Genomic DNA, 27,174 nt, shown 5'->3' with positions numbered 1-27,174 from the left:
TTTTTTTAATGAACAGTTTATTCACCAGAAAAATAACATCAGCTGACTGGTAACTGTAAATTTGACTTAAATTTACCAGGTAGCTTTGAACCTGTTTTCAAATGAGGGAGAGAGAAGAGGATGTTATTACACATACCTGCTTTAGCATTTTGAAAAGAAGATGTTTCAATCCCTCAGGCTAGATTTACACCAACGGTGGTTACGGACATTAAGGTGGCGATTAGCCAACACCGTAAGAAAGGTCAGAAAGCTAACTGAGCGCTCTTTAATGGAGTTTGCAATGTTCCGGTATACAGTGGGGATATATGTGCTGTATGAACTAACATTACTTTTATTTCTGGATGGAAACATAGTTTCTTGCAAAGCCTAAGTGATATAGGAAAAAAACCCATTCCATTCCTGTTATTTTGCATTTAAAAGAGAAAACTTCTTAACATTGTCTTTGGAAGACCAATAAATTTTGATGGAAACCAGAATCTAAGCTCCTTTTTACAGCTATATACGTTTAGTATCTACAGTGACGATTAAAGACTTCCTTCAGGGTAAATATTCCCCTTTAGAAGAGCCATCGTTTAGCTTTTTTCGCGACACTGATTTTTAGCCTTGCATCCTACATGGCTAGCACACCTAATTTTGGCCTTCTAGGATGCTGCAGGCCTGCAACTTGTTCTGAAATCATCAGGGATTCAACTACATGAAAGACTGAAACTTAATGAATACAACTGACTGCAATTAGCCTTTTGTGGGTCGGTATGCCCTTTGACTTCAAACACGTACAAGGGTCATGCTAATTGGAGGGATACTGAATGAACATTGCATCCACTCTTGACACAGAACAGTAAAAATATTCCTTTAATGTGCATTTATACTTTTTTTTTTACAAGAACCTTTACTGCTCAAAGTGCCAAAATAATTAGGGGTTGCGGTCAGTTCATCACGTTGTCACTGCCTCACACTCTTCCCCTGCTCCAGCGTGGAGTCCCTCCCACAGGAGACAGTCCTCCACGAACTTCTCCAGTGTGGGTCCTTCCCACAGGCTGCAGTTCTTCATGAACTGCTCCAGCATGGGTCCTTTCCACAGGGTGCCGTCCTTCAGGAACAGGCTGCTCCAGCGTGGGTCCCCCATGGGGTCACAAGTCCTGCCAGCAAACCTGCTCCAGCCTGGGCTCCTCTGTCCACGGGGCCGCAGGTCCTGTCAGGAGCCTGCTCCAGCACGGGCTTCCCACAGGGTCACAGCCTCCTTTGGGCATCCACTTGCTCCAGCGTGGGGTCCTCCACGGGCTGCAGGTGGATATCTGCTCCACCGTTAACCTCCATGGGCTGCAGGGGGACAGCCTGCCTCACCATGGTCTTCACCACAGGCTGCTGGGGAATCTCTGCTCTGGCGCCTGGAGCACCTTCTCCCCCTCCTTCTCCACTGACCTTGGTGTCTGCAGAGTTGTTTCTCTCACATATTCTCACTCCTCTCTCCCAGCTGCTGTTGCACAGTATTTTTCACCCTTTCTTAAAGATGTTATCACAGAGGTGCTACCAACGTTGCTGATGGGCTCAGCTTTGGCCAGTGGCGGGTCCATCTTGGAACTGGCTGGAACTGGCTCTCTTGGACATGGGGGAAGCTTCTAGCATCTTCTCACAGAAGTCACTCCTGTAGCCCTCCCGCTACCAAAACCTTGCCATGCAAACCCAATACACTCCTTTAACTCAAGTTTCTCATTACATTTTCTACAGCTTCCTAAACCCACTTTGCTCCCAAATCACCACTGGCAGAGTGATATCAACAAGTTGATTTAATAATAATAATAATAATAATAACAACAACAACAATAATAATAGTTTGTTGTTTCAGGCGTGGAGGAGAGATCTGATATATATAACGTGTTTGAAAAACAAAGGGATCCCTCCCAACATACACACCTCATTCTGAGCTTGCAAAGTGTCTAGAAAGGGCAAACTCAGAGAATTCTCCTTTACCAACATGTGAAAGGGTCCTTCAGAGGATAGTGTATTCACTCACTAGACTGTGCACATCAACACCAGCAACACTAGCATAGAGTTCAGGCACCACTAGCTCAGGCACCTGCAGTACCGCATGGTCATTGCTGGTCTTTATAGCTGTTTGTAGGGACCAGATCAGGTCTGCTGGAGAAGGCCGGTTAGTTGCATTCCACTGCCAGCAGGATTTCATGATGCCGTACCTGTAAGATGGAGAAGTAAGGAGGCACTGGGAATGAAAAGCACCAACATAAAGTTTTACTACAGTCAAGTCATCTCATATTTAAAATGTCTAGAGACCTCCTCTGTTTCTGCTTCATATAAAGTTCTTTCAATGACCCTCTGAAATTTGCAACCACATAATAAAGTATAGGGACAAAGGCATGCAGTTGTTTGCAAGGATGTCAACTGTGAGTATGGGAAAAGGGAAAAAGATTGTTTGGTATTCCCTTTTGAAACAGCAACTGAGACTCCTTATTGAAGAAAAAGCCTCTGAATATTATAAGAAATTATGTCTTCACAAGAGGAAATATAATGCCTTAGATCTTCCCTGTGGATGCTTTGTTCATTTCAGGGAGAATCCCACAACTCTGAGGAGAAAGATTACTCTGGAATAGTCCTGCACCTTGCAGGGAAGCAGTGGAGCAACAAAATGCAAGGGCAGACATGGAAACAGAAACGAGCAATTTTCAAAAGCAGGAAAGAGAGGTTTTGGCAATCAAAGTTTCATGCAGCAGAATCCAGTAAGGAGATGTGGCAGACGTGAGAACAAGTCTTCTCAGCTAACAGGTAACTGTTTTGTATAGCCCAGACTTAGAGATCTTTAAGATCTAGTTTTGTATGTCTCATTTCCATTTAGCTCTGCAGATCTCAAGTTCAATTGTCCATAAAGCAAGTGGCTTACATGGCTTGCCGGCAGCTTGAGGGCTGCTTCATAATGTTCCGTCTCTGCAGGTGTGATAAGATGTCAGAAGGTGGCACCTCAGGATATGGTGGAGCACCTGGAAGGGCAAAAGGAATTAAGGTAATGGCTGCAGATAGCACCTCAGGATATGGTGGAGCACCTGGAAGGGCAAAAGGAATTAAGGTAATGGCTGCAGATAGCAGCTTCTTTATAAGAATGCCTTCCTTCCCTACCAAAATCCATTTTTTTCCTACCACAATTCACACTGACAGAAAGTCTAAAAAGAATTGTCAAGACTTTGCAAGTTGGAAACAGGATGCTTATTTCAACGGTCTGATTTTACATTCTGAAATTTGAGATTTTGGGTCTTGTTAATTCGCTGCTTCCCTACATATTTTTTTATTATCATTAAATCTTCTTACCTAATGTAATCATTTCATACAGTAGAATTCCAAAAGACCATCTGCAAGAAAAGAAAACAAAGCAATGTTAAGTTTCCATTCTAGCTAGCTAGCTTAAATACATACAAACAACTAGGCGTGACCTGCAGAAATGAGAAGAGAAGGTATGAGCTATAAAGTGGAGCATTATGCTGAGAACAGCTATGCCTTACTGTGAACTTCAGGACATGACATGATACATAAAGGAGTGAAAGAGACAGGCCTGACAGACAGATGAACTTCTAGTCCAAAAATCAAATCATACATGTCTGCCTTGATGGTGGGGGGTTTCTTCAGGAGCTTCTCTGGAGCCTGCCACTTGACTGGCACAATCTGTGTGACTGAGTTGGCACCGTATGTGTGAGTTTCATAGGCCAGACCCAAACCACAGAGCTTAGCAGTGAAGTTGTGATGAAGGAGGACATTCCTGGCAGCGATGTCACCATGGAACAACTTCTTCTGTTCAAGATAAGCCTGGAAAGTTGGAAAAGAAAGAGACCACAATAATTTTAAAAGGAATTTTAACTGAAATAAATTTTCACTTAGTTTATGCCTGTCTTCCATGCTGTGGAACAGAGGTGTACGCTCATCAAAATAATGCAAGCATATTTGGCTCAGTTTTAACAAAGCACATCCTCAGTGCTTAGGCCAAGAAGACTTAGGCCACTGTGCAGACTTGTGTTGCAATCAAGCAAGAAAGGAAAAATGCAGCGAATGTGAGCAGACTTACCAGAGCTGCTGCAACTTGCTGTCCAACTTCATATACTTGCCTCTCAGTGAGGTCATAGGGGATACCATCCATTGTCATTACATCCTAGAAAAAAAAGAGCAGACCTTGGATCAAACAAACGCCGTAGCTGTAGGGCACTAGGGAACGTTTCCTTCTAATCTAATAAAATGAATACTATCTAATCTTACGCTCTGCCAGCGAAGTTCACAATTGGTCATAAATTGACTGAAATATAAGGGTACATGGATGGGTGATGTGGATGGATGGATGGTGTGCTGCGTAAGGTAAGTACACTAGAGACAACTGGTAGGTAAATTGAAGGGTGGAGAAGGGATGAATAGGTTAGACAGAAATGGGCAGAATGACAGTGGAGAATGACAATCCATACAGATGAATGAAAGATCTATTATAAATTAGAATGATGAGTAGAAAAGCACATTTATAACATATGAATGGTTATCTGGTATGAGACTAGCAGTCCATCTCCCTTACTACCCTGCCTGTAGCAGTGACCCCAGGTGGATACCCAGATGAGAGAAAGAGAATAAGGTAAGCACACAATGCTTTTCCTGTGTAATTTTCCAGCCCCCCAACTAGTTTCAACTTAAGGACTTCCTGAGACAGTTATGGTTTCAACATGTTCAGTAACCTTTGAAAGGTTATGTTCCATGAATGTATTCGCTCTTGTCTTGAACCCACATAAAGTTTCAAAATCCACAGCAGTCAGTGGCAAGGAATTCCATTAGTCAACTCCCCACTTCATGAAGAACCACCGCCATTTGTTTGTTTTGAACATGGCATTTAGTAGCTTTACTTGTTACCACCTTGTCCTTCTGCTGAACAAGACAGCGAGCAATCTCTCTGTATTTACTGTTCCAGATGTAGGAGAATGATGGATTTATCTAGTGACATGGCAGAGTTTTGTTTCTATGCCTTTCTTAATAACACTTAATACTTGGTTTCTTTTTTGGCTTGAATTAACATTTTCATCAGACTGTATATTTTCATACAATCAGTCCCATGATTTCAGTCCTCATCAGCAATGGGCAGATATGAGGCCATCATTACATATGTGAAACTAGGATTGCTTTTCTACATGGGCATCATTTCATTTTTAACTATACTGAATTTCATCTGTTCTTTTTATCAGCTAGTCTCTCAGTCTTGGAAGATCCTTCTGCAGTTCCTCAGGTCAGTCCTTGCCTTTAGTGGCTGGTATCATTGGCAACCTTCATCACTTCACTGTCATCCCATTTTCTAGGTTATTGATACATGCAACGAACAGCACCAGGTCCTAGCATATATACCACCAGAACTTCATGGGTGATCTCCCTCCGTGCAAGTACCAACCTTTCACTTTTATGCTCCGTTTCCTGTCTTTTAATCAGTCAGCTGTCATTCAATGACCCTCTCCCTGGTGTCGTAACTGCTCTGTTTTCTTAAAAGCATTTAGAGTGGGACGTTATTTAAAACTTTTTAGAAATTCAGGTAGCTGTATCAACTCTCACTCCAATGGTCTGCAAAGTTGGACTTCGCTTTACAAAAGTATGTCAACTTCTCCAAACTACATCATATCAATCAAGATATCCACTAATTCTATTCCAGCTTAGACTTGTGTAGAACTTCTTTGGGGGACAGAAATAGTTTAGACTGATATAGATGGATGCATGGAGAGAGTAAAAGAATAATCTATGACTTATGGATAGATATGTACCTAAGGAATTTAAGAAGATATTCTATCATCACTTCTTTTGACTCACCTTCCGACATGTCCATAGAAATGTCAACAGGTCACCAAGAGACACATCTTCCATGATCACATAAAGTGGGAGCTGGTCTACACAGCATCCAACCAGTTCAACCAGGTTCTCATGATGACCAAGATTTTGATGGAATTTAATCCTTCCCAGGAAATCCTTTACTACCTGGGGACTAGCCAGGTCTGAAAGAACGAAAAAAAAAAAACACAAAAAACCCCATACAAAAAAATGAAATGGAGGCAGCAAAGGACAGGGTGAGTAGCTTTTAAAATCAACATGAACAGCAATCTTCTTTAGTCCTACCAAGACACTCCTACCAAAACACCACTCTGACTAGCTAACACGATACTGAACACATCTTGTTCTTGCCCAGTAACGACTGCAAAGTTCTGCCCAGCATCACGTCTTTGATCCTGGATATCTGTACCAAAGTGGATCCTGGCCATGTGCCTTACCTTGTAAGGCTTTCAACACTACAGACTTAGTCTCCCCAGGGTTCCCAGTTTCCAGTTGTGCTCTGTAGATGTTCCCATAGCGGCCATGTTTTATCAGCTGCAAGGTGCCTGGTGAGAGTTTCTCTCGCGGTATCTCCAGTTCTTTCAGAGTCAAGGATGCAGAATTTAGCAGGCTTTCCACAGATGTCTCACTCAGCTGGATATAGTGGTTGTCTGTGGAGCTAGATTCCTGCTGATTCTTGTCATTCACTGACAAAAACAAATACACATGATGCATAAAAGCAGACAGATGAACTCTTGTAGTAGGCGGCAATGCCCATCCTTCTATCCTCTGTGATTTTTGCTCCATACTGTTTTGGAAATCAGGACAAAGTAAGGAACTGTTATTGTATCTTACTTATGCTGCCTCTTGAAAAGGTAAAGGAATTTATCTCCCACTCTATTTGATGAAAAGGCAGAATGAGTCTGGAGATCTCTACTATATTTAACTATGTAAACTTTCTAGATAAGATGCATTTGTACTTGCTTCCCATGTGCTGAAGCAACAACTATTTTCTTTTATCGCCAGCTACCAGTTGTTATGAAAGTGACATGCACAGGGTGTTCCCACAAAGGCCCTATCTTTGTTCTTAATTATTTCCCTTTATATAGGCTGAAGAAGCTTTTTCCTCTACAATCCCAAAATAGTTCAGAACTGGATTTTCATTTCCACACAGTAACATGTTTGCAGTACCAACAAACCTTTCCCTACCCCTTCACCAGTCCCTGTTCTATTTCCTCTTGTCCCCATAGGAGACAGCAGCTTGAAATTAAATTTCTTAAATGACAGTATAGAAAGTGGATTAACTAGGTGTGATCTACATCAAAACGACTGTCATTCATAATTACCCCAGTGAAACTCTCCTTGCAGTAGCATCTAGAAGGCTGTTACGTAAACACACTTTGCAGCTCTCAAGTGATGTCACCACAGTACGTTAATCAGCCTACACGGTATGTTGCTTTAGGTTTTCTCAGATCCATCTGTACTACAGATTCCACTATTACTACTGCAAGTGGGGTAAATCAGGGTTCCCAGTTTTTCTAATGTTCACTGGATTGCTGAATACCACTCAGGCTCTTCATAAATGCTATCGCCTAACAGCTCAAGCAATGGGGAAATGGGATTGACTTCTGGCCACTGAAACCAACACTCTTTCCTCTGGTTGAAACGCATTTTTTTTACCTTGGTGTCCAGATGATGATGATTGCTCCTGCTTCGCTCGCAAGCCTCGACAGTGGAGCCAAAGGATCACAGTTAGCACAATGACAAAAAAACCCACAAGGAGAACTGGGACAACAATCACTTCAGTCTGATATTCACGCACAACTATCAGCAGAAAAAGAAAATGGGAAGCCAAGGAATAAGCAGCACTGCCTGATGCACATTGGTTCTGTATAATGAAGTAGTAATAACTTATTTCAGTAACTTTCAACCCCAGAAACATGTGTATCTATCCTCTGCTCTTTGGAATAGCAACTGAACACTGTTAGTGCTGCCACCCTATTTTTCAAAGGTGCTGAGTACCTAAACTGCATGAAACCACTGGGACTCCCGCACTGAAGGTCACTTATTTAGATGCCTTAACACAGAGGCTAGGAATTGTAGCCACGCGTAAGTATCATCCACCAGTGAAACAGAGCAAGCCCTGGCAGAGGGACAGGAAGGAGATGGGAAGGGCTGGATATTACTGTGCCATCACAAATGCACGTGCAATTACAGGTTCAGCTCCTTCCATTAAAATTATAGGGAGCATTTTAAAGAAAACAGGGTGTGGTCACCTTTTTTGGATTTGACCAGAAGACATTGCAATTGACAAGGATGTTGCAGGTAACTAACTCTCTTAGGTTGCCAGATTTGGAGGTGGTGCTATTTTTGCGTAGGGCAAGACCACGTTTCAGTTCCCAAAGATGACAGAAAGTCATGAAATCAAAATTTCACAAGACTGCTCCTTAGGGAAGCCTCAGGGAATCTTTAATGACTATATTATGCCTCATTCAAAGTAGAAATACTCTAAAATGGCTAGAACTATGTGAGATGAATCCCACCACAAAGGATGCATCCCCTTAAAAGTTTCTACCCTGAGACACAATGCAGGGAGAGCTCAGTCAAATCCTGCTGTGTGGGCTGGGATGCAGGTGGAGGAGGGGAAAGGGCTTGGCCCACTTTTTAGCAAAAAGCTGGCCTTCCTGCTCAGCATGTGAAAGCTTATTACTTAAAGGAATCTGTGAATCTTACCACATAGCTTGTCATTGCTATTGCATTCCAGTAGCATGCGTGTTAATCTTTTTACATCCCCTGCCATGTTCAGTTACAAGCAAGTGGGTCTCTGACCTCTGTCTTCTGTACAGACACAAAGAATATTAATGAAATTTATCAGGAGGAAGGATGATTTACGAAGCAACAAGCGAGCTGAATATGGAGCTTTCTACCCCTTATGATCAGTGGTTGTGTGAAGAAGCAGCACTGGGCCTTCAAGGCTTAGAAAATACAGGATATCCACTATCAAATCCTATGAATGGTTGACTGCATGACCAGAGAGAAGTTAAGACTGTTTGTTCTACAGTGCTTCACAAGTAATTGGGTAGGCATATGCACAAAAAATCATAGTCATTAACTTAATTATATTTAAAGAATAGCTAATACACTTCTAGTTAATACACTTCTTAAATGCCAGAATGGCTCAGCCTTTTATCTTTTGGTCTATAACAAATGAACAGATCAGCAGCATGCATACAAAATATCTGTCATCCTTGACTACAGCCCCTGCCACAACTCGTGTTATTGTTACACAAAGACGAGGGAAAAAAAAGTCTTGTCATTAGGGCTCTCTGGTATCGACTCCTTAACACTGCCAGGTCTCTAAGTAATCTGAATCACATCATCTGGAACTCTTCTGCATTTGTAGTTGAAAATCCAGAGCCTGTGCAAGCATGCACCTTTACAGCTGTAATTTCAGCTATCCCTAGCCTAATCCCTTAGCATGTGCTAATCATACACCTACAAAACCTTCTGATTGTGTAAGTGCATCTGTCATGTGTACAACCCTGCTCAGACAGGGCTACATTCATCAGTGTATGCCACTGTCTTTGAGTTGCACCAGAACTGCAGATCAGCTGCAGGCCTCCCAAAACACATCCCTGATGTAGAATTTCAGCTGTTCTGCATTACAGATTACTGAGGACTGAAGTCGTAAGATAGGAATAGGCTCTGTGGTGCTCCATTGATTTACATCAGCAGAGGACCTGGACTACTATTTCTAAATTGTGAAAATCAATGTGGTGAATAGTGATGACTGACAGAAAGGCAAGGCACATACAATTAGCCACTGTTTCTTATAAACATTGCCAAAAATTTAAGACTTAACAGCTTCACAAACAGTATCATCTAGAATGTTTTACAGGCATTGGGACTTCTATTCTGTAAGTATTTTCTTTATTTTCAGCTATGGGTTCAAGGCAATTAACCACAATGGCAATTGTTAATAATAATATATGGCATTCTTATTGATACTAATACAGTTTTAGGGAAGTTGCTCATGGATGAAACATTAAACAGAGTTTGTTCTCATACTTAAAATTAAGGGGTGAAATTATGCTTTATCAGTTGTACAACAGAGGCAGCAGAAGGAGGAAAATGGAATATATCTGCACTTTTAAGATATCACAAAAAGTCCATTTCATTTTTTATTTCCTTTGATTCTTAATATGCTAGCAAATTCACCTGTTTTCAGGGTGTGGCTACAACATGAATCCAATCACAGGAGCAATAATACAGTAGTAACACCAAGCTTTTCAGGTACACTCTGAAAGCAAGCACACTGAGTCAGTCTACCTTGGCTGTAACACATACACACACTTACACACAAATAAACAGGTATCACCATAAGAGGAACAGTTCTAGCTTCTTTCACTTTCAGATACACACAGATACGAAAGACACGTATGAACAGACATGACAGCATCACAGAGAAATGAGCTTTAGGACCATTAGCCAGCTATCATGTTGTATAATCTGAGTCATAAACAGTCCAAGCTCCATCTTAACACTAGCTAATGACTTTGCTTTGTACAGATGCTCACTAGAAATGCACACTTACATTTAAATGATGTGCATGCACAGGCACACATAAGCACAGGCATACCAACTTTTACTTACACAGAAAGACGCTCATACAGTCACAAAGGTCCATGGAAAAAAGCTTTGATGCAGCAACCATGTCTACACTGGTCCCCTGTCGGTAAAAAACATTCCTACCTACTCCCTTGTGCACCTCCCATCAGTGATGCCAGTGGGTGGCACCCAAGTTTTCTAACCATACTGAGGGCAGAACTATGGGATCCAGAAATAAAAACATCGGCAGCCATTGGTGCTTTATTTGCCCTGGCACTCACATTTGTTGCTGTTCCTTATGGAGCTGCACAGGTGTTACCACTGGAAAAGTTTGATCAGACAAGTCCATTTACACTCTATGCATCTATCCTCTTGCAAAACTCAGGAAGTAGGAAAAGAAGTTGCACTTAATAACGTAATTCTGAAATGCCTTTCAGTGCTACTTTCCAGGCAGAGACCAAATGAATTCTCATACTTAGCTCTTTCTGCAGCTTACTGGTCTAACATTAACATTATTGCAGTTCCTACATTTCCATCCTCACAAGACTAGTAACTCAGAAATCCACAGATCTCACGTTATACATTTAACCAATATTTTTTGCAGTGTACCAGCAGGGGACACTCAGAGATTATGCGGAACTAACATTTTCAATGTACAGGTGCATACTCACCACACAGCAGAAAGCCATGTATTTGGCAGTGCTCAAATACTTATTATATGAAGACAGTTTTCCAGTATCAAGCCAGGATAAGGGGGACAAAAATACCTTAAGAAGTTCAAAACCTGTACCTCACTGGAATTCTGATTCTCCTTATCTGTGTGTTATGTTGTACCAAGACCAGTGCTGTCTAGATCATGAACACAGGAGAACATATCCTGTATTACTTCAATTTAGTAATTGGACAATTTAGCATTGGACAATTTGTGCATTTGCAAGTAAATGTCAGCTTAGTTATTCCACTGTTTTTTTTATTACTGTTTTACATACACTGAAATCCACTCACTGGAATTAATTTCTCTTCATTGTTTACTTTCAAAAACATACTTGCTTCAACAGTCTGCTCTCCTCGCCTGGGCCTATCTAATCTTTCAGATTATTCTGATTTCCTCTTCCTTCAGTTGAAACTCATTATTTTCGTTGTTTACACAAAACATGGAACTTTCCTTTTTCTCTTGGACATGCATCTTTTTTCATCAGGTCCTCTATTGTGCAGCACATCAATGTGATTTAACACCTTATTTAAGAAAACTAGTTGGCAGTGCAATACACAAATCAAACACGATAGGTACTGACCACAGTATTAGGCCACTCCTCCTTCAGAACGCCAAGGCACAAGGTAAGGGTGGTATGTTCCTTATCAGTTGCAGACTCCAAAGCCTTCCTGAAAGACAATTTCCTTTGATAACAGTGACCAGAAAGCAAATGAGCTTTTTTAGAACAAAGCATCTCAACACATGGGACTGAATGGGAGCAACAAGGCGCTGTGAAGGCCTCTGTAAATGAGTTTTGAAAAGGTACTTGTTCCCCTGACCAGAGCTCAGAAGGAGGGAACAGGGTTTCCACTAAACAGATTTGGACAGATGTGGGAGCTTTTGCTGTGGCAGAGGGGAATAAATATGAATCAACGCAGATACAGTGGCCTAGAAGGCAATGCACAATATATTATTAACTATGTTCAGATACTACACAGTTCCAAGCAGACTGCAACAACGATGGTAGTCAAGCCTTTCTTTGACTAACACCTGAATCCAAAGCCCCATGTCCAAGCTAAATATACAACGAAGACCGTGGTATCTAGAAACTGCAGAGGCATCTGCCCTTAGACAATGAGAGATACATAGCAAAACCTTAGCAGAAGCTAACCTACAGTCAACCGCATTTGCAAACTGCTACTAGTAGACTACTAGGCGAACTGCGCAAGGCGCAGCAGTTTCAGAGCCTGGCAACAGTGCCAGGTTAATTAGCCCCCGCATCTGCCCTACACGGACACTTACTGCTCCTCTGTGCATGCTTGCCAACAGGATGAACACTGGGGAAAAAGGTGGTGTTTTGTTTTCAGCCATGTTTGTTTGCCAAGCTGATCTGCTGCCCTAGCAATTTCGACAAAGCACAGAGGGCAAGACAGGGACAGGAGTAAGTAGGTAAAAGATGGCAGATATGGGGGCTGCTTAAACTAGTTCAGGAAGCCCCAATACTGAATGTGAATATGGTTTTGTGAATGCAGCTGAGCTGAATTAAGTGCTCACCAATGCCAAAAGAAGGGAGTATCTCTTTTCTCTCTGCTCTCTTCCACTCCTTGTTTCACTCCCAGCTGTGCAATTGATCACATGGTAAACTGATTCAAACCACTAAGCCAGCAGGAAAAATTAACTTTTCTTTTGCCATGGTAATTTCCTGACATTTTAGTGAGTCAACAAGTGCAAGTCAACACGCAACTCAACAAGTGCCAGCGTAGCCTCAAGGAAGTGGCAGGAGCACACATCCAGAAGCAGGAGCAGGGAAAATGGATCTCCCGCTACGCAGGGTGGTGAATGGCTAATCTGTCTAAAGCTGTATTGTGAAACCATTCCCTGTGTCAGCACATATCCACAGGCACTGTGTGCCAGCATAAGCTCTACTATGATTTTTCCAGTCCCCTGTCATTCATTCCCACATGTGTACTATCCCCTTAGCGCTAGCACAAGCATTCACACGGCAATGTGGTAAACTGGATCGGGAAGGTGATCTGCCCTAAAATAATCAATCCTCTCTTGCATTTTATGGACTTAAATTTCTCATCAGGCTCAATTTATGCTATTTAAAGTGTGAGGACATAAGAGTCAAGAAGCCTGAGTGACAGACTGTCATGGTTTAATCTCAGACGTTGTGGTGAAGACGGAAAAGAAAGAGCAATATAAAGTCTTACGTGCCCATGGAATATATGGGAACAGACGGCTTGAGAACTGCACGCACAGAAAGTGCCTGCTGCTTGCTCCTGCCATGTTCAGGAAAATAAGATGTTGTACATATTCACGGTAAATTCACTGTTTTGCCAGTGAATATGTCTGACTTGGGAACTAACATCAGTTCCCATCATCAGTGTAAATGTGTAAATCCTTGAGTACTGATTAGCTATTCTGTCTAAAGAAACAGCTGACTAAATTAATTAAATATGATAAAAATAAAGGCTAAGATTAATTTGGATCTTCATTAGACTTTTTAAACTGTGCTATGAACTGATACGGAAATTAATGTAGTTATTTCTCCAGACTTCCTGGCCTGCATTAACTGCACACCACTTTATTATAAAAATATTCTTACAGGTGTTTTTCATGTACTAACTGTGAGGACCAACTGTAATATGACTACAGGCACATAAAGAACAGCTGAGTAACTCACTTCAGTCCAGCATACTGCCTGACTGATAAAAAGACAAAAGAAATCCTTTAACCGTGACGCCTTCTATTTAATTTCTTACAGTGGCAGAACCATACTCTCAAGCTTTTCCAGTCACCATTTCTGTACCGCTTTTATTATTTTCCTCCTCTTTTATATGACCTTTGAACACAGCCACCAGCCAAGGCTTAGGCAACCATTATGCACAAGCGCACTGCCCTGACCGTGCAGCTGAAAGGGAGGGGAGCAATCAGTGAATTGCGGGAACCAAAATGGCAGTGAAACCATGATGTGCGGGCTCAGGACAGCCAAGCAGTTGTGGACATTGAATGTGAGAGAAGAGGGCGAAGAAAAGCACCATGGAAAAGCAAACAGCAAAACAGAGATTTCTTCCCCTATAATGTCCGCCGTTTTACTAAAAGCAGTGTCCAAAACAAATAAAAAACAAGTCCCACAGGTTTCAAGCCTAACAACTTGATGCCATAAGAACATATTTCTGCAATAAGCTATGTATTTGTTAGACTACATATCCTGTCTCTTCTGCCTTCAGAAGACCGCAGTGACTATTTCCAACACCCTGGCAGATCATGACATATTGTCCTGGTTTCAGCAGGGATAGAGTTAATTTCCTTCCTAGTAGCTGGTACAATGCTGTGTTTTGGATTTAGGATGGGAACAAAGTTGATAACACACTGATGTTTTAGTTGTTGCTAGGTAATGCTTACACTAGCCAAGGACTTTTCAGTTTCCCATGCTCTACCGACTGAGAAGGCTGGAGGTGCACAAGAAGCTGGGAGGGGGCACAGCCAAACCGGCCAAAGAAACATTCCATACCATGTGACGTCATGCTCAGTACATAAACTGGGGAAAGCTGGCCGGGGGGAGGCCGCTGCTCGGGGACTGGCTGGGCATCGGTCGGCAGATGGTGAGCAATTGTACTGTGCATCACTTGCTTTGTGTATTATTATTATTATCATATTATTATTATTATCATTTTATTTCAATTATTAAACTGTTTTTATCTCAACCCACGAGTTTTCTCACTTGTGCTCTTCCAATTCTCTCCCCCATCCCACCGGGTGGGGGGGGAGTGAGCGAGTGGCTGCGTGGTGCTTAGTTGCCAACTGAGGTTAAACCACGACACATCTTTGCAAGGTTTCCCTGGCCCATTGAGTCATCTCAGCTCTCACCATAAGGCACCCATGGGCTACCAAGCAGCATCTCCAACTGTGTAGAATGGGAAATTGACTGGTCAACCCAGGTTTTAACACACCAGAGCCACCGCACTTCTGTCCTGAACAAGGATTACTGATAATATCCTGCGGCTTGCTGTACTGGCCGTAATAATGTCTCAGCTATAAAGATTTGGTACTCTAACTCACTTTTGCAACAGCTGGTAACCGTAACACCCTGTAAGAAAACAAAGCGTTTCAAAAAATCACGTACAGTGACTCAAGATTTTCTATTGGTCCACAATTAGAAGGAGTACCTGAACATCAAACCTAGGCTAGCTGCTACTGAAGCATATTAAAGGAGTGAAAGAAAATTAGGCTGACCACTTCTGAAGAGCTAAACCATGGAGAAAACAGCAAATAATGAGGTCCATGCTGCTATCTGAGCAAGTGAATTACTTAGGGCAAACTTGGCTCCTTTTCAAGGGAGCAGAAAAAATAGGCGAAGTCAGCAGTTGCTACTGCATTGAGAAATATGAGTCAGGAGGACTCTGTACTGCTGTGCTTTTACGCTGACAAGGTTAGTCCAAACTGGCACCACATCAATGGAGACATGCAAGTTCTCATAGTGCTAAGTTTTGCTTAAACCTAGACCATCTCACAAAAATTAATTTATTTGTGCAGCATGAGGAAGTCTGAGTACAGAAACTGAATGCTGATTAAGACAAAAATATTTTTTTCTAATGCAGACACGGCCTACTATAGTTTGTGAAAAATTAACATACATCTTGATCACACTCCCCCTGAATTAAGGCCACGAAAAGTTATTCCTTACAGATAATCTGCAAAATAAAAGTTAAAATAATTTAAAAAAAGTGAGGAATACATTGACCTGAAGGCCTCAGTGAGCAGGCTGTTTGGAATATGAAAAGCCTAGAATGCCAAACTCTCAACAGCACATTCTTACCTATGACTCCCTTTTGTGTAGTCAAAATCACACACTACTTTTGAAAATGCTGGCCATTCTGTCTCCTTCTTACTGACTGAACCCTGATTTTGGTGGTAGCTGCCAGTACTAAGCCTGTATCAAACCCTAGCACAAACTTGATACAGATATTCTGAAAAACTCGGACAGCAAACACTGTGATAGGACGTAAGAAGAATGAAGGAGTTTTTCAAAGGACCATGCATAACATGTAGCTCTTGTAAAAAACACTGTGTGATAAGAATAGTGCATGATATTACATTGCTGCATAATGGCTTAAGAAATGGAACGTGAGTCTGCTTTCATAAATGCACAGCCACAAGGAAACTGAGCTGAAACTGTGTACACAACTTTAGCTTTACAATTTCCCAACTTTTGGATGTTTCTTGGTGCATTTAACATAGTTTTTTTTTATAATTTAATCAGTAGCTCATGCACACACACAGAGATACATGCAAACAGGTAAAGGCACAGAAAAATCTAGGTATCTGCACCACATTGGATCAGAATTAGCTTCCTGCTTTGTTTCAGTGAACTGAGACTAATTTTATACGAAACTTATTTCCTTTGCTATTTTCTTCCTGTTTAAAATGAGCCTGAAGTTATTTCATTTAAATCAACCTGCATGTAGAGGACATATTTCTTTTTTTTTTCCTCAAACTCCAATACCATTATGGTCACAGAAATTTATTACTGTAAGTAACTTCAGTACAAGCAGCAAGTACATGCACGGATGTATATACATACATACACAGACGTATACGGTACAGCTACATCCTACTTAAGGTCACATTTATGTTAATAAAAGTCTTTTAAAAAAATTAAACATTCATTAGCTAATCATCCAGAGTGTTTTCTCTCACTTACCTGAATTACACCACTTCTCTTGCCCTGCGGTAGTCTTTTCCTGAAGCTCGCCTGCTGCCGGTTCCCAGTTTGTCTGAGGCCACTCCTGATAACGCTGATGGTTACCTTGTGTGGTTGTAATTCTTATGACTAAGTTCCTCCTCACTGATTTTCCTACCAGAGACCTGCCCAGCTTCAAATTCTTTACTCCTCAAGGTCTCCTCAGCTGTCTCCCCAGGGAGATCGCGTGAGTGTATGTCCAACACCTGAGCTGACAGGTAGGCACACACTTGCAAAACGGGTCTGCCTGGCTTCCACGCACCAGCTACTCACCCACAGATGACAGAGACAGGCAAAGCAAAGAGTCCTCAGGCAGGGACCTGGAGTGTAATTTGAAAGGCAGGCAAACACAGATCAAGAGGGATGAGGCTAATGTAACGAACAGAAATCATACGCTTCAGGTTACAGGTTCACGTTTAGAAAATACGGGTTCTTGGAACTGAAAATCTGTACAAAATCCCCCAGACTTTAGACACTGAAAGCGCTTTCTATCAGGAACACAATCTGCAAATGAAGAAAGAGAGAAAAGATTAATAACACCAAAACATGCTACAACAGACAGCAGCAACACAGGCTTTTTTCATGTTCCACCTTGCTCATTGGTATCCCTCCTGCTCAGGCTGTCCATGCATTCTGCCAGCATTTTCCAGCCCTGCTGTCAGCTCTCCCCTGCCCTTTCCTCCCACCAGTCCAGCCCAGAGCTCCCACACAGCCCTGGCAATAATCCTCACTTACAAACCCCCTTCAAAATCCGTCCTGAGCTCCCCAACCAGACCAGATAGTATTCTTGAACTTGCCCTGTGACCTTTTCCTGCTATGATGCCCTTGGGGTCACCATTGTGCTTTGCTGGTGCCCTCAGTCCTCATCAGCTGTGCGGTGTAATCTTCATTGCACCTCAGTTCCTCAGAATTTTAGTCTGGGGGACTTCCCACCCAACCTGTGTATGCGAGTCCCAGCTGCTGGCCTGCAGGCTCACTCTATTAGCTCAAAGATTGCCCTCTCCTATCACTGAAAAATCTTGTGTTAAAAGTTTCAGATTCCTGACTCCTGGTTATAATATGAGTCTGCACAAGATTATTTGCTTACCTACTTCATACAAGTGAGAGGCAGTTGTATTACAAGAGGAAACAACATGAGACCTATTGTTGAGAGACTAAGTTCATTTCACAGTCAACACGATGCAGGTGGCTTTGGGAAGACATAGAAGATACGATCTCTGCCAACTGTTTGAGCAAAACACTGTTTAACACTCCTGTTAACACAGGTGCTGCATATATCATTTTGTTGTACATCTGAAACTTCTCTCTGGGATTATTCTTCCAGCTGGCATTTACTGTCCATGTGTGCAAAATGGTGAAAACCAGGAGTGGTTTTCTTCATTGCTTGATCTCTCTATAGAGACTGGCAGAAGTGGGCAAAATAGTATTAGTGAAATACCTCTGTGATGTGGACTTTCATCCCCTGAGAAACCAGGAGAGACATCTAGACTGAAAATTTTCTTGACTTACAAAGATCACTACAGCTGCAGAGTGTAGGCTCAGACTCTGGTTTCAGCTTTCCCCTTATTCTGGTATGAACTTGCATTGACTCTCCGCAGTATTTTCTCCATGAAGGAGCAGAGGATCTGTCCTATACCCCATTCCCCATTAAAAAGTAGCTAAAATGCAAAGGACCGTTCCTCATTTAAATAAGTTCTTTACTGAAATGTGTTACTTTCCACAGGCACCTTCCCCAAGGGCAGCTGGGGCAACCTATTCAGATTCCTGTTTTAAAATATGGTAATTGGCAATCTTCCTCCTTTTGCTCTTTCTTTCACAGTTTCTACAGCCCCCAATTGTAGAAGAAAGAGTGGGAAAGGCAAAGGGTTAATATTCAAGGTATGCATATGCAAAAGCAGCAACCTCTGCTGCTTTTAGTTTCCCCAGTCAATCTTTCTGCTGTGCTCCCAGTAGGACTGGTTGGAGAAGATATTTGAATGGTTCAGGCCTCAGAGTGAATAATGTTCCTCACTGATCCAAAAGCCCCTCCCCCTGTTTAGTTAAGTGACAGCAGTCATTTATTGTCACATTTTGTCCTGTGAAAAACAAACTTCTCCTGCTGTAAGTCTTGTCTTGTGTGCACATCCACAAAGAAAACACTGCCTGTTTAAATGCCTCTGTCCTCCTCTGTTTTTCCCTTAAGCAAGTATGATTAGGCACGCTGAAAGGCAGCAGACTGGCAGTCTTATTAACAAAAACATCCTCTTTATCTCCAGGACAGCTACAGCACACCTAGCAACCATCCAAACCACACAGCAGCTGCTCCGTGGCCTCAAGATGTGTTTCTGGGACTAAGCAGCAATTCAACCACAAACCATGAGACTTGTTAAGAAGGATGCTAATTTTGCAGTTCAACTTCCAGAAGGTAAGCATACTGCAAGTAACTGCTGCTGGACCAGAAAAAGCAGGCTTCAGATGAAAGGATCCCCTTCTTAAATGTCATTGTGGAATTCACTTTTTCTGCAGTTAGAGGCGGTAAGGTCTCTGACTTACTTTCACATCCTAATGTAGATTTAAAACTGTGGCTTATAGCTGATAGACTGTGACTGATCTTTTGGTCAGTCTAAGCCCACAGAGGTTGAAAGGCTCAGTACCTGTTCTTTTGTTTCTGCAAGCCAGCCATTCATCCCTGAACGCGGCAAGAATAAGAATAGATGATCTAGAAGTGAAAGAAAAATTCCCATCATTATCCCAAGTCCCTGTTCTACCTCATGAGCTTTGCCTCTCAAGATGGCAAGTCTTCTGACTTGAGAACAATTCATTTGCATATTTAATATTTAGATTTTTCTTGAAAATGGTAGTTGTGGTGTGATTTTCAGTTCATCCCTGCAGTTTTTGTTATTTAAAAGTTCCAAAGGAACAAAGGCTAGGAGGGGGTAGCATTACATGAAAAGAAATAAAGAAAAAATGAGCTTCTCCCTACAAAAATGAAATGACTGAAGGATTATGCGTCAATCTTCTTCAGCCAGTTGAAGGTCCAGTAATTTGCTAGCACTTCCTCTATTCAGGGTTAGGCACATCTAATAATAATCTTTTTCCCCCACCTTCCTGCCAAATTAGACCTTATCGTTCCCAACTCTTTTCTTAAATCTAAACGGAAATTTCATTTGCACAGTTTCATGCAGTCACTGGCCTGGTCAGCCCTCCCTTCTCAAACCAGATGCTCAAGAAAGATCCTGAAGGTTGGTTAGATGCTGTAAGTAGGCTACCGTACAGTTTTCCCCTTCGGTTTCTTTGGCAGATTTTCCAGGCCCAGAGGCTGGGATTCATTCAACATAGCTGAAAAACAAAGTTAAGGGCATAGTTGCCCCAGGTTCTCTGTATAGCTAATACAAGGTCATAAGAACTTCTGTAAAGCATTTCAAGTACTAAAATACTCTCTCCCTACAATGATGTCACAGATACAAAGGGTAACCTAGCTCCTGATTTACATGTCTTGGTTGAATGTCAGAAGTTGGATGCCATACATTTGGGCTAAATTCCGTTGTCTTCCTCTTCTTCAAAGAAATAACTTCCCTGAGCAGGAGCTCTTTGGGCTCCCCAAATCAGTACTTATTCACAGCATAACTCGGTAGCTTGGCCACAGCCTCTCCCAGAACTCCAGGGCTGACAGATGAACTGTTAGACTGTAAGTTAGGTGCAGCATGTATCACATGCATCCAGTTCCACTCTGTCTAGTTCTCAAGTGCTTTTGTCCTGAGCAACCAACATTCTGAGCACAATATGTATGCATATTCTGTTACTTTTACCTATTCTCTTTCAGTTTCTTATGTTCTTTTTGTTAAATATATAAATTTTCTTTTTAAGTTCCTGCTCTTTGCCACCACCGTTCACACTTTCCAGTGAGAACCCAACAGCTCATCTTGGCAAAACCTAGAAGTTGGTGAACAGACCTATAGTGACCTAAACACCCAGTCTCAGGATGGAATAAATTGCAGGGTTTCACACATGAAGAAGCAGAGGAGCCAGCTATCCCCTGGAAAGGATGGCCACAGAGACCTTAGAAGAACTAGAAAGTACGTATCACCAAGAGCTGTAACACTGTTACATAAAAATGCATTTAAGAACTATTCCATTTAATAATACAATTTGTACATCTGTAATTCACCCTCTAACACATTGCTGTGTCCTAATTATAGTAGAGAAGAATCACAAATAAACCAAGATATGTTGAAACAAAACATGCTCCTGTCTGCCAGCATCAGTGGAAATGGATTCTAGCACATTTATTATTATGCAGTAGCAAGGTGGCTGCTAGGCTATTGGAATTACATGCATAAACACACGGTACTTGCTGCCCAGGTTTTCATAGAGTAATGAAACAGTATTAAAAAGCAACACCACTAGACCGAAAATCAGCCTCCTAACCACATACACACACATGTACAGCAGGAGGCAGCATCTGGGAGGCACCTTAAAGGCACAGAATTTAGGAGCTGGGGTTACCTAAGAAATGACTGTGCCACCTCAAACCAAGGGTCCATCAGCCTAGTACAATGCCTCAGACAGCTGGCAGTGAGAGTGCCTGGGGAAACAAAAGACTGTAACAACATAAAACAATACTTCCCTTAACACCTTCCCCAGCTTCCAGCGGCCTGTGGTTCAAGGATTTATTTAGCCAAATATAACTTTTTCTTTCATATGCCTTGAAGGATTTTGCTCAACTGCTTTTGAACCCCTGCAAAACTTTAGCAACACAATGCTCTGTGATAAATTCCACAGCATTCATATAACTTGGGTGAGTAAGTACTTCATATTGTTTGTTTTGAAGACAGATTGCCATCTTCAAACCAGCTACTCAGTTGGCAGTGAAATGAGTGGTGATAGCAAGAGATGAGTAAGTTTCATGCATGATGAGAATACTAATATACTAAACCATTTAAAAATAGGACTAAGTTTGTGTCTGTGTAGATGAAAAAGGAGAACAAGAGACAGCCCAAACCGTTTAAGGTTTGGATACTGATCTGGAATGGGACATGATTTGGGGCGTGAGCAATTCAGAGAAGGTACTTGATTCTCACCCTGCTATATACCAGATAATTCCTAGTATCAGCAAACTCTTGACAAACTTTGAGTCTTGTTGCTCAGTCATCAGAAAATTTCTAACCTTTGCCTACTCCTGCAACACCTCTCTTTTTTTTTTTTATGAAGACAAAGATCATAGAATCATAGAATAGTTTGGGTTGGAAGGGACCTTCAAAGATCACCTAGTCCAACCCCCCCTGCCCTGGTCAGGGACATTTTTCACTAGATCAGGTTGCTCAAAGACCCGTCCAACCTGACCTTGAACACTTCCAGTGATGGAGCATCCACGACTTCTCTGGGCAACCTGCTCCAGTGTCTCACCACCCACATCATAAAAACTTTCTTTCTTACATCTCATCTAAACCTAGTCTCTTCTAGTTTAAAACTGTTGCCCCTTGTCCTGTCACTACAGGCCCTGGTCCGAAGTCTCTCTCCATCATGCAGGTGGGGAGATGAACCCACACAGAAAAGAAGCAGAAGCACCACCTAACTTTCAAACTTTGGGCTCAAGACGTTAACTTTTGGGTTACTTTCAGGACAATTCCCGAACAACAGGCCATCTGGTGCCGGCAGCCGGGAGTGACTTGGGGCGGGCAGAGAAGGAGCGTGAGGGGAGGCCCGGGGAGGCCCCGCACCAGGCTAACGTAAGGGGGCCGTTCAGCCCGGGGGGGCTGGGAGACAGCCAGAGGGGCCGTAAGCAGGGGGAGGGGGTTACCTCCTGTTGTCCAGCCTCCGGGGAAGGGCAGCAACGGCACCGCGGCAGGCAGGGGACGAGGCGCTGCCCAGGAGGCCCGGCCTGCCCCAGAGGCCGGGGGGGCGGCCAGGCCGGCTGAGGAGCCCGCCGCGCCGCGGCCCAGGACCGGCTGCGGGTGCGCTGGAAGGAGAGGGGTGACGGGACACGGAGCCGTGCCACAGTCCGGGCCCAGAGCGGCCAAGAGCCTCCCTGCCGCGGCGCGGGGGGCAAACCCGCGCCTTTCCCCTTCCTGACCCTCGGCCGCCTAACTCCTCACCCAAGTGCTTGTTTTCGTGAAACACAGAACTAATCGAGCTCGCGAGCTCGGGGGCAGAGCGGCCAGGAGAGGACGGAGAGGACAGAAAGCCGGTTTTTTGTGTCCCGTTCCCGCCCGCCCCCGCTGGCGACGGCCGCGGGAGGCGGGAGCGCGCGGGCCCCTCGAGCTCGGGGGGGGGGGGCGGAGCGGTTGGCGCCGGCGGGAAAGGGGAAGGGTGAGGCGCTGGCGGGGGCCGCCAGACACCCCGCCTCGGCGGCAGGGCGGGCTGTGAGGAGGGGAGGGAACGGGAGAAGGGCCTTCCCCTCGGGAGGGAGGGAGCGGGCTGTGGGGAGAGGGCTGGCTACGCCCTCTGAGGGCGGCTCCTCGAAGGGCCTTCGGGCTCGGCCCAGCCGTCCCCCAGCGCCGTGGGCGTAGTGCAGCCCTGGTGGGGAGGTAAAGCGTGCCCGCCGTGCTACAACAAGGGGTTTGGGCTTTTTAAGGTCTCCGGGGTAAAGAGTTTGCCGGCACACAGGTACCTCATGAAACTGGTTGCGTGAAGAGACCCTGGAACACCCAGCGTCTTGATAAGGCTTGGCATTGCTTTAAAACGCTGTAAAGCCGTTATAAACTTGCATTCCTTCCACATTTATCAGCAATAAAAAATAGAAAATGGATACCCACTGAGTTTGAGAAATCATATATAAAAAAAGAAAGCTGACAAAAACTATGCCTGCTGCGTGATGTGCATAGTCACTACAGTGAAGCTCTTCCGTATCATCCTTTGTAGTTTCGTCCCATCCATTGGTGGTTTTCAGAAAAGGAAATTAAAGGCAAGGCTGTGTGTCACATTTTCGCTTAATATCAAGGTTCTGAAACTTGTAATTGCATAAGTTGGGCCTCTAAATCTAGATTTTTGCCCCAAGCATTTTTATTTCCTGAAATTTTACTACCTACAACTTAAGCAGAGGTTAGTAAATCATAAGCACTTAGCTGTTTATATGGTGACAGAACTTAGTTACCCAGCTGTAGCACACAAGTGTGAAATACTGGATACAAATGGGGATTTTACAACTAACTTTGAAAATTAGGAATTGCCCTACATCAAGAGTATTTGGGAGAGAAGCTTGAAGACAACTGTAACAGGATAATAGATGAAATTTTCTAATGCAGTGTCTGACAGAGTGATCTTTGTTATTACTGATACAAAAATTTTTATTTGGCACAAACACAGCATATTTGAGTGTAATTCTTTCTACTTAAATTAATTTCAAAATGGATTGACAATTGTATGCAGCATACAGATGATGACCAGTAACTTCAAGGTCAGATTCTTAATGAATTAACGTATAAATTGGATATTTATATACATTGGGTTTTTTTTTTAATTTATTGCAATGTTACTTTCTCTCAACTGTGAAAATCAACTCACTTAAAAGTAAAATAAAGTATGAAATTCCTGGTTTCCTTGTAGATGGCCGAATCAGAACCTCAGGAAGGAAACTATGATAACATGGTAAAGATGGTGGAGGACCTGAACAGGGACTTAGAAAAACTTCTGGAGGAAATGGAAAAACTAACAGGTACAGGTCTTTATTAAGAATGATATGGATTTGTCTACTAGAGTGAAGACATTCAAGATTTATTATTTATATTTATTGCTGTAAACTTCTGTGTGATAGAAACGTAAGTGGAAACAATCGCCGTCAACAAATGCCCTAATGTTCTTAATTGGGAGAAAGCGTGCCAGTAATCTAGAAGTTGCAGATGGCTCAGAATTGAAAATTAACAGGTGATGGATGCTCAGTTAAGAGTGCTGGTTGAAAACAGAAATAATACTAAGGTATTTAATGTACAGTTATTAAAACATAGTATGTAAAATGAGATTTGATTCTGAAAAATGGTGGGATACGTAGTACCTCTCAGGTCAGTGCACGATGTGTTTAATTCCTCAGCTAGAATAAAGACTCCTCTACAAATTTAGTCTTAGTCCTGTATGTATGGAGAGGATTGCATATTCCTCTCCATGTTCTGCAACAATTCTATCAGAAACTGTGTGCAACTAACAAGAATAGATGGAAACTGTTAATTAAACTATTTGTAATTAAACACAATTTATGAGTGCCATTGAGAAAATTAGTCAATTTATGGTAAAACAAAAGGGAAAATATGAAATAAGTGCTAAAACTATTTGCTCTGCATTAACAGATACTCGTTATTTCAAAATCAATTTCATTATTTAGGTTGTTCTTAAAACCTTTCATCTCTATGCTGCAGCCTCCTTGATCTTACTCTTCCTCACCTAACGGAAGCCTCCTGACTGTAACTGGTCTGGAGAGAGGATTCTTTAGTTCATTTATTTTAAAACAGTCTGTTGAACCTTTCTTTTTGATTACCTGTTTTGTTGTAATTTTTAGGTAAAGTATCTGTTTCCCTTTTGTAATTTACATCAGTATACTTCCATTCTGAAGTATCTTAAGACATTTATAAAGAAGTAATACTGAACAGTCTTTTATTTAATCTTGAATATTACTGTGGGCAGTTTCCACTTTATTTTACAGCAAGCCTTCTCTGACATAAGATCTGAACTGATAATAATTCATGTCCTTTATTGGTTTATTGAATCAGCCATTGCTTTTATTTAGCCAAAATTCCTGGCTTAGTTGTATCCGTTGGGTTTGTAGTGCAGGCAACCTGGATGGCATATGACATGGTAGTCATACGTACCAACCCAGACCTGGCCAACTCCATGAGGCGGTTGGAAGATGCCTTCCTGAGTTGCAAAGAAGAGATGGAGAAGAAATGGCAAGAGGTGCTAATGGATTCTAAAGGTGAAGAGCAAAAAAAGGAATAAATGGAATTCAGTCACACTGGCAGAACTACAGCCCTGGGAAAATCACTCCAGTCTCTTTGTTTTCCAGCCATGGAGGTTTCACAGACACTGTGGAAAATGGATTGGCTTTCATCTTGCTAAGAACTACTTATGTGTATACATCTATGGAAGTATTTTAATGAGATTACACACATACATACATATTTATATTGTTGAAGGTAAAAGGTAACAATGTGTCTATTTTTATTATGCTCATCAGTAATCCTTGTAGTGTGTGTGCATATACAATTTACATGCCTTCTGTGTCTTTCTTCCTGGAAGATGATACTCACTTTATCGTCAATATATGTGGGATTCTTTGACACCTGAACAAATGGCGGGGGGAGTGGGGGGGGCACAGTGGACCATTGCAGTGGTATTGCACCAGCACATGCCTTTCAAGGAAAACTGAAGAATTACTTTTTTTCCAAATGAGAAACAGGTGAAATTCTAGATTTGCAGATAGATTGAGTTAGTTTGATGTAGGATTGCCAACTAGGTGTCCAGTTACAGAATTTTATTATTCAGATAGCTCATCTGTAGTTGTTTCATTTTGTTTCCTTGGATTTTTAACCATTTATTTGGACTGGTTTTCCCAGAAAGATTGTTCTTCTCAAACCCTCTGAAGGTAGCATGTCTCATTTAAGAAAAAATTGTTTACCATTATAGACTGCACTGTGTGTGGTTTAGTCTGTGGGATTGCTGCAGAAACCAAATTAACCATGTTATAAAACATGCTTTTCTGCCTATGTTCCTACTGTGCAATATTAAAAAAGGAAGAAAATTATTTTCTTTTGTGGTCAAGATGTGGATTAAGAGCACCACCTTGTGGCTTGCGGTTAATGCATAAATAAGTATTTTATCTGAGATGGAAGTCAGTGCAAGTTTTGAGGAGAAGGATCTTCCCTTTCATTAAAATCAGTCTCTTTTAACTAGAAAGTAAGCACCATGTAGCAAGTGAGAGCATCTCCATCTCCTTTGAAGAGGCATTTAATGATTTAAATCACATCTAAATGATCTGTCAAAAGTTTGCTAATTTTTAGACTGTATTCTCTTGAGATTGGTTGATCTTGATTCAGACAGAATGTTTATTCCACTGAAGTGAAAAATATGTAATTTCATTTCCCCCCCCAATGCTACCAAGTGTTTCTAGAGGTACAAATGGTAAAGAACATAAACTTGGAACCCTACTCTTGACTTTCCAGTGGGTAGGTCTTCATTCCAGCCAAGGTAGGGCAAAATGGCAGAGCAGCATGAGGAAACTTTAATTAATCTCTGGAGGATTTTTAATGGCATGTTGTCGCTTTGGTACCTTTGACTACATTGTCTTCACTCTTTAATTCTGTATTAAAAATTAAATTCTTTGAAGAGGCACTGTCGT

At 42.2% G+C, this 27,174-nt stretch overlaps 2 protein-coding genes across 10 annotated transcripts; one reads left to right on the top strand and one right to left on the bottom strand.

Moving 5' to 3' along the window:
* Window positions 1-825: 825 nt before the first annotated feature.
* Window positions 826-22,916, bottom strand: STYK1 (serine/threonine/tyrosine kinase 1). Of its 8 annotated transcripts, XM_076345548.1 has the most exons (14): window positions 22,651-22,916; window positions 21,357-21,435; window positions 16,833-17,375; window positions 11,727-11,814; window positions 10,042-10,123; window positions 8,557-8,661; window positions 7,504-7,647; window positions 6,282-6,530; window positions 5,827-6,008; window positions 4,067-4,150; window positions 3,602-3,810; window positions 3,319-3,359; window positions 2,897-2,993; window positions 826-2,195 (listed from the first exon to the last, which is right to left on the bottom strand). In XM_076345548.1, exons 6-14 carry the CDS (start codon window positions 8,621-8,623, stop codon window positions 1,991-1,993), a joined length of 1,278 nt encoding a protein of 425 aa, XP_076201663.1. In that variant the 5' UTR covers window positions 8,624-8,661; window positions 10,042-10,123; window positions 11,727-11,814; window positions 16,833-17,375; window positions 21,357-21,435; window positions 22,651-22,916; the 3' UTR covers window positions 826-1,990. The 8 variants fall into 8 exon arrangements, with proteins under 8 accessions (XP_076201663.1, XP_076201672.1, XP_076201699.1 ...); XM_076345557.1 differs by lacking the exon at window positions 21,357-21,435; XM_076345584.1 differs by lacking the exon at window positions 22,651-22,916 and having other exon boundaries at window positions 7,504-7,548; window positions 21,357-21,578.
* Window positions 22,541-26,045, top strand: SYCE3 (synaptonemal complex central element protein 3). 2 transcript variants are annotated; one of them, XM_076345614.1, is made up of 3 exons: window positions 22,541-22,579; window positions 24,396-24,504; window positions 25,606-26,045. In XM_076345614.1, the coding sequence occupies exons 2-3, from the start codon at window positions 24,396-24,398 to the stop codon at window positions 25,773-25,775; spliced, it is 279 nt and encodes a 92-aa protein (XP_076201729.1). In that variant the 5' UTR covers window positions 22,541-22,579; the 3' UTR covers window positions 25,776-26,045. The 2 variants fall into 2 exon arrangements, with proteins under 2 accessions (XP_076201729.1, XP_076201722.1); XM_076345607.1 differs by lacking the exon at window positions 22,541-22,579 and adding an exon at window positions 23,328-23,456.
* Window positions 26,046-27,174: the final 1,129 nt, after the last annotated feature.

Source organism: Aptenodytes patagonicus, chromosome 1 (assembly GCF_965638725.1).
Source record: "Aptenodytes patagonicus chromosome 1, bAptPat1.pri.cur, whole genome shotgun sequence".
In the NCBI taxonomy this organism is placed as follows: domain Eukaryota; kingdom Metazoa; phylum Chordata; class Aves; order Sphenisciformes; family Spheniscidae; genus Aptenodytes; species Aptenodytes patagonicus.
The sequence above is the reverse complement of the archived record's forward strand: the minus strand, read 5'-3'. Positions and strand labels throughout refer to the sequence as shown.

Coding starts and splice junctions, on each gene's coding strand:
- SYCE3 (XM_076345614.1), top strand. CDS start 24,396: ATGGCCGAATCAGAACCTCAGGAAGGAAACTATGATAACATGGTAAAG. Junction 24,505..25,605: donor GGAAATGGAAAAACTAACAG/GTACAGGTCTTT, acceptor TTGGGTTTGTAG/TGCAGGCAACCTGGATGGCA.
- STYK1 (XM_076345548.1), bottom strand. CDS start 8,623: ATGGCAGGGGATGTAAAAAGATTAACACGCATGCTACTGGAATGCAAT. Junction 6,009..6,281: donor AGTGTTGAAAGCCTTACAAG/GTAAGGCACATG, acceptor TCGTTCTTTCAG/ACCTGGCTAGTCCCCAGGTA. Junction 2,196..2,896: donor TCAAGCTGCCGGCAAGCCAT/GTAAGCCACTTG, acceptor TCCATCTTACAG/GTACGGCATCATGAAATCCT.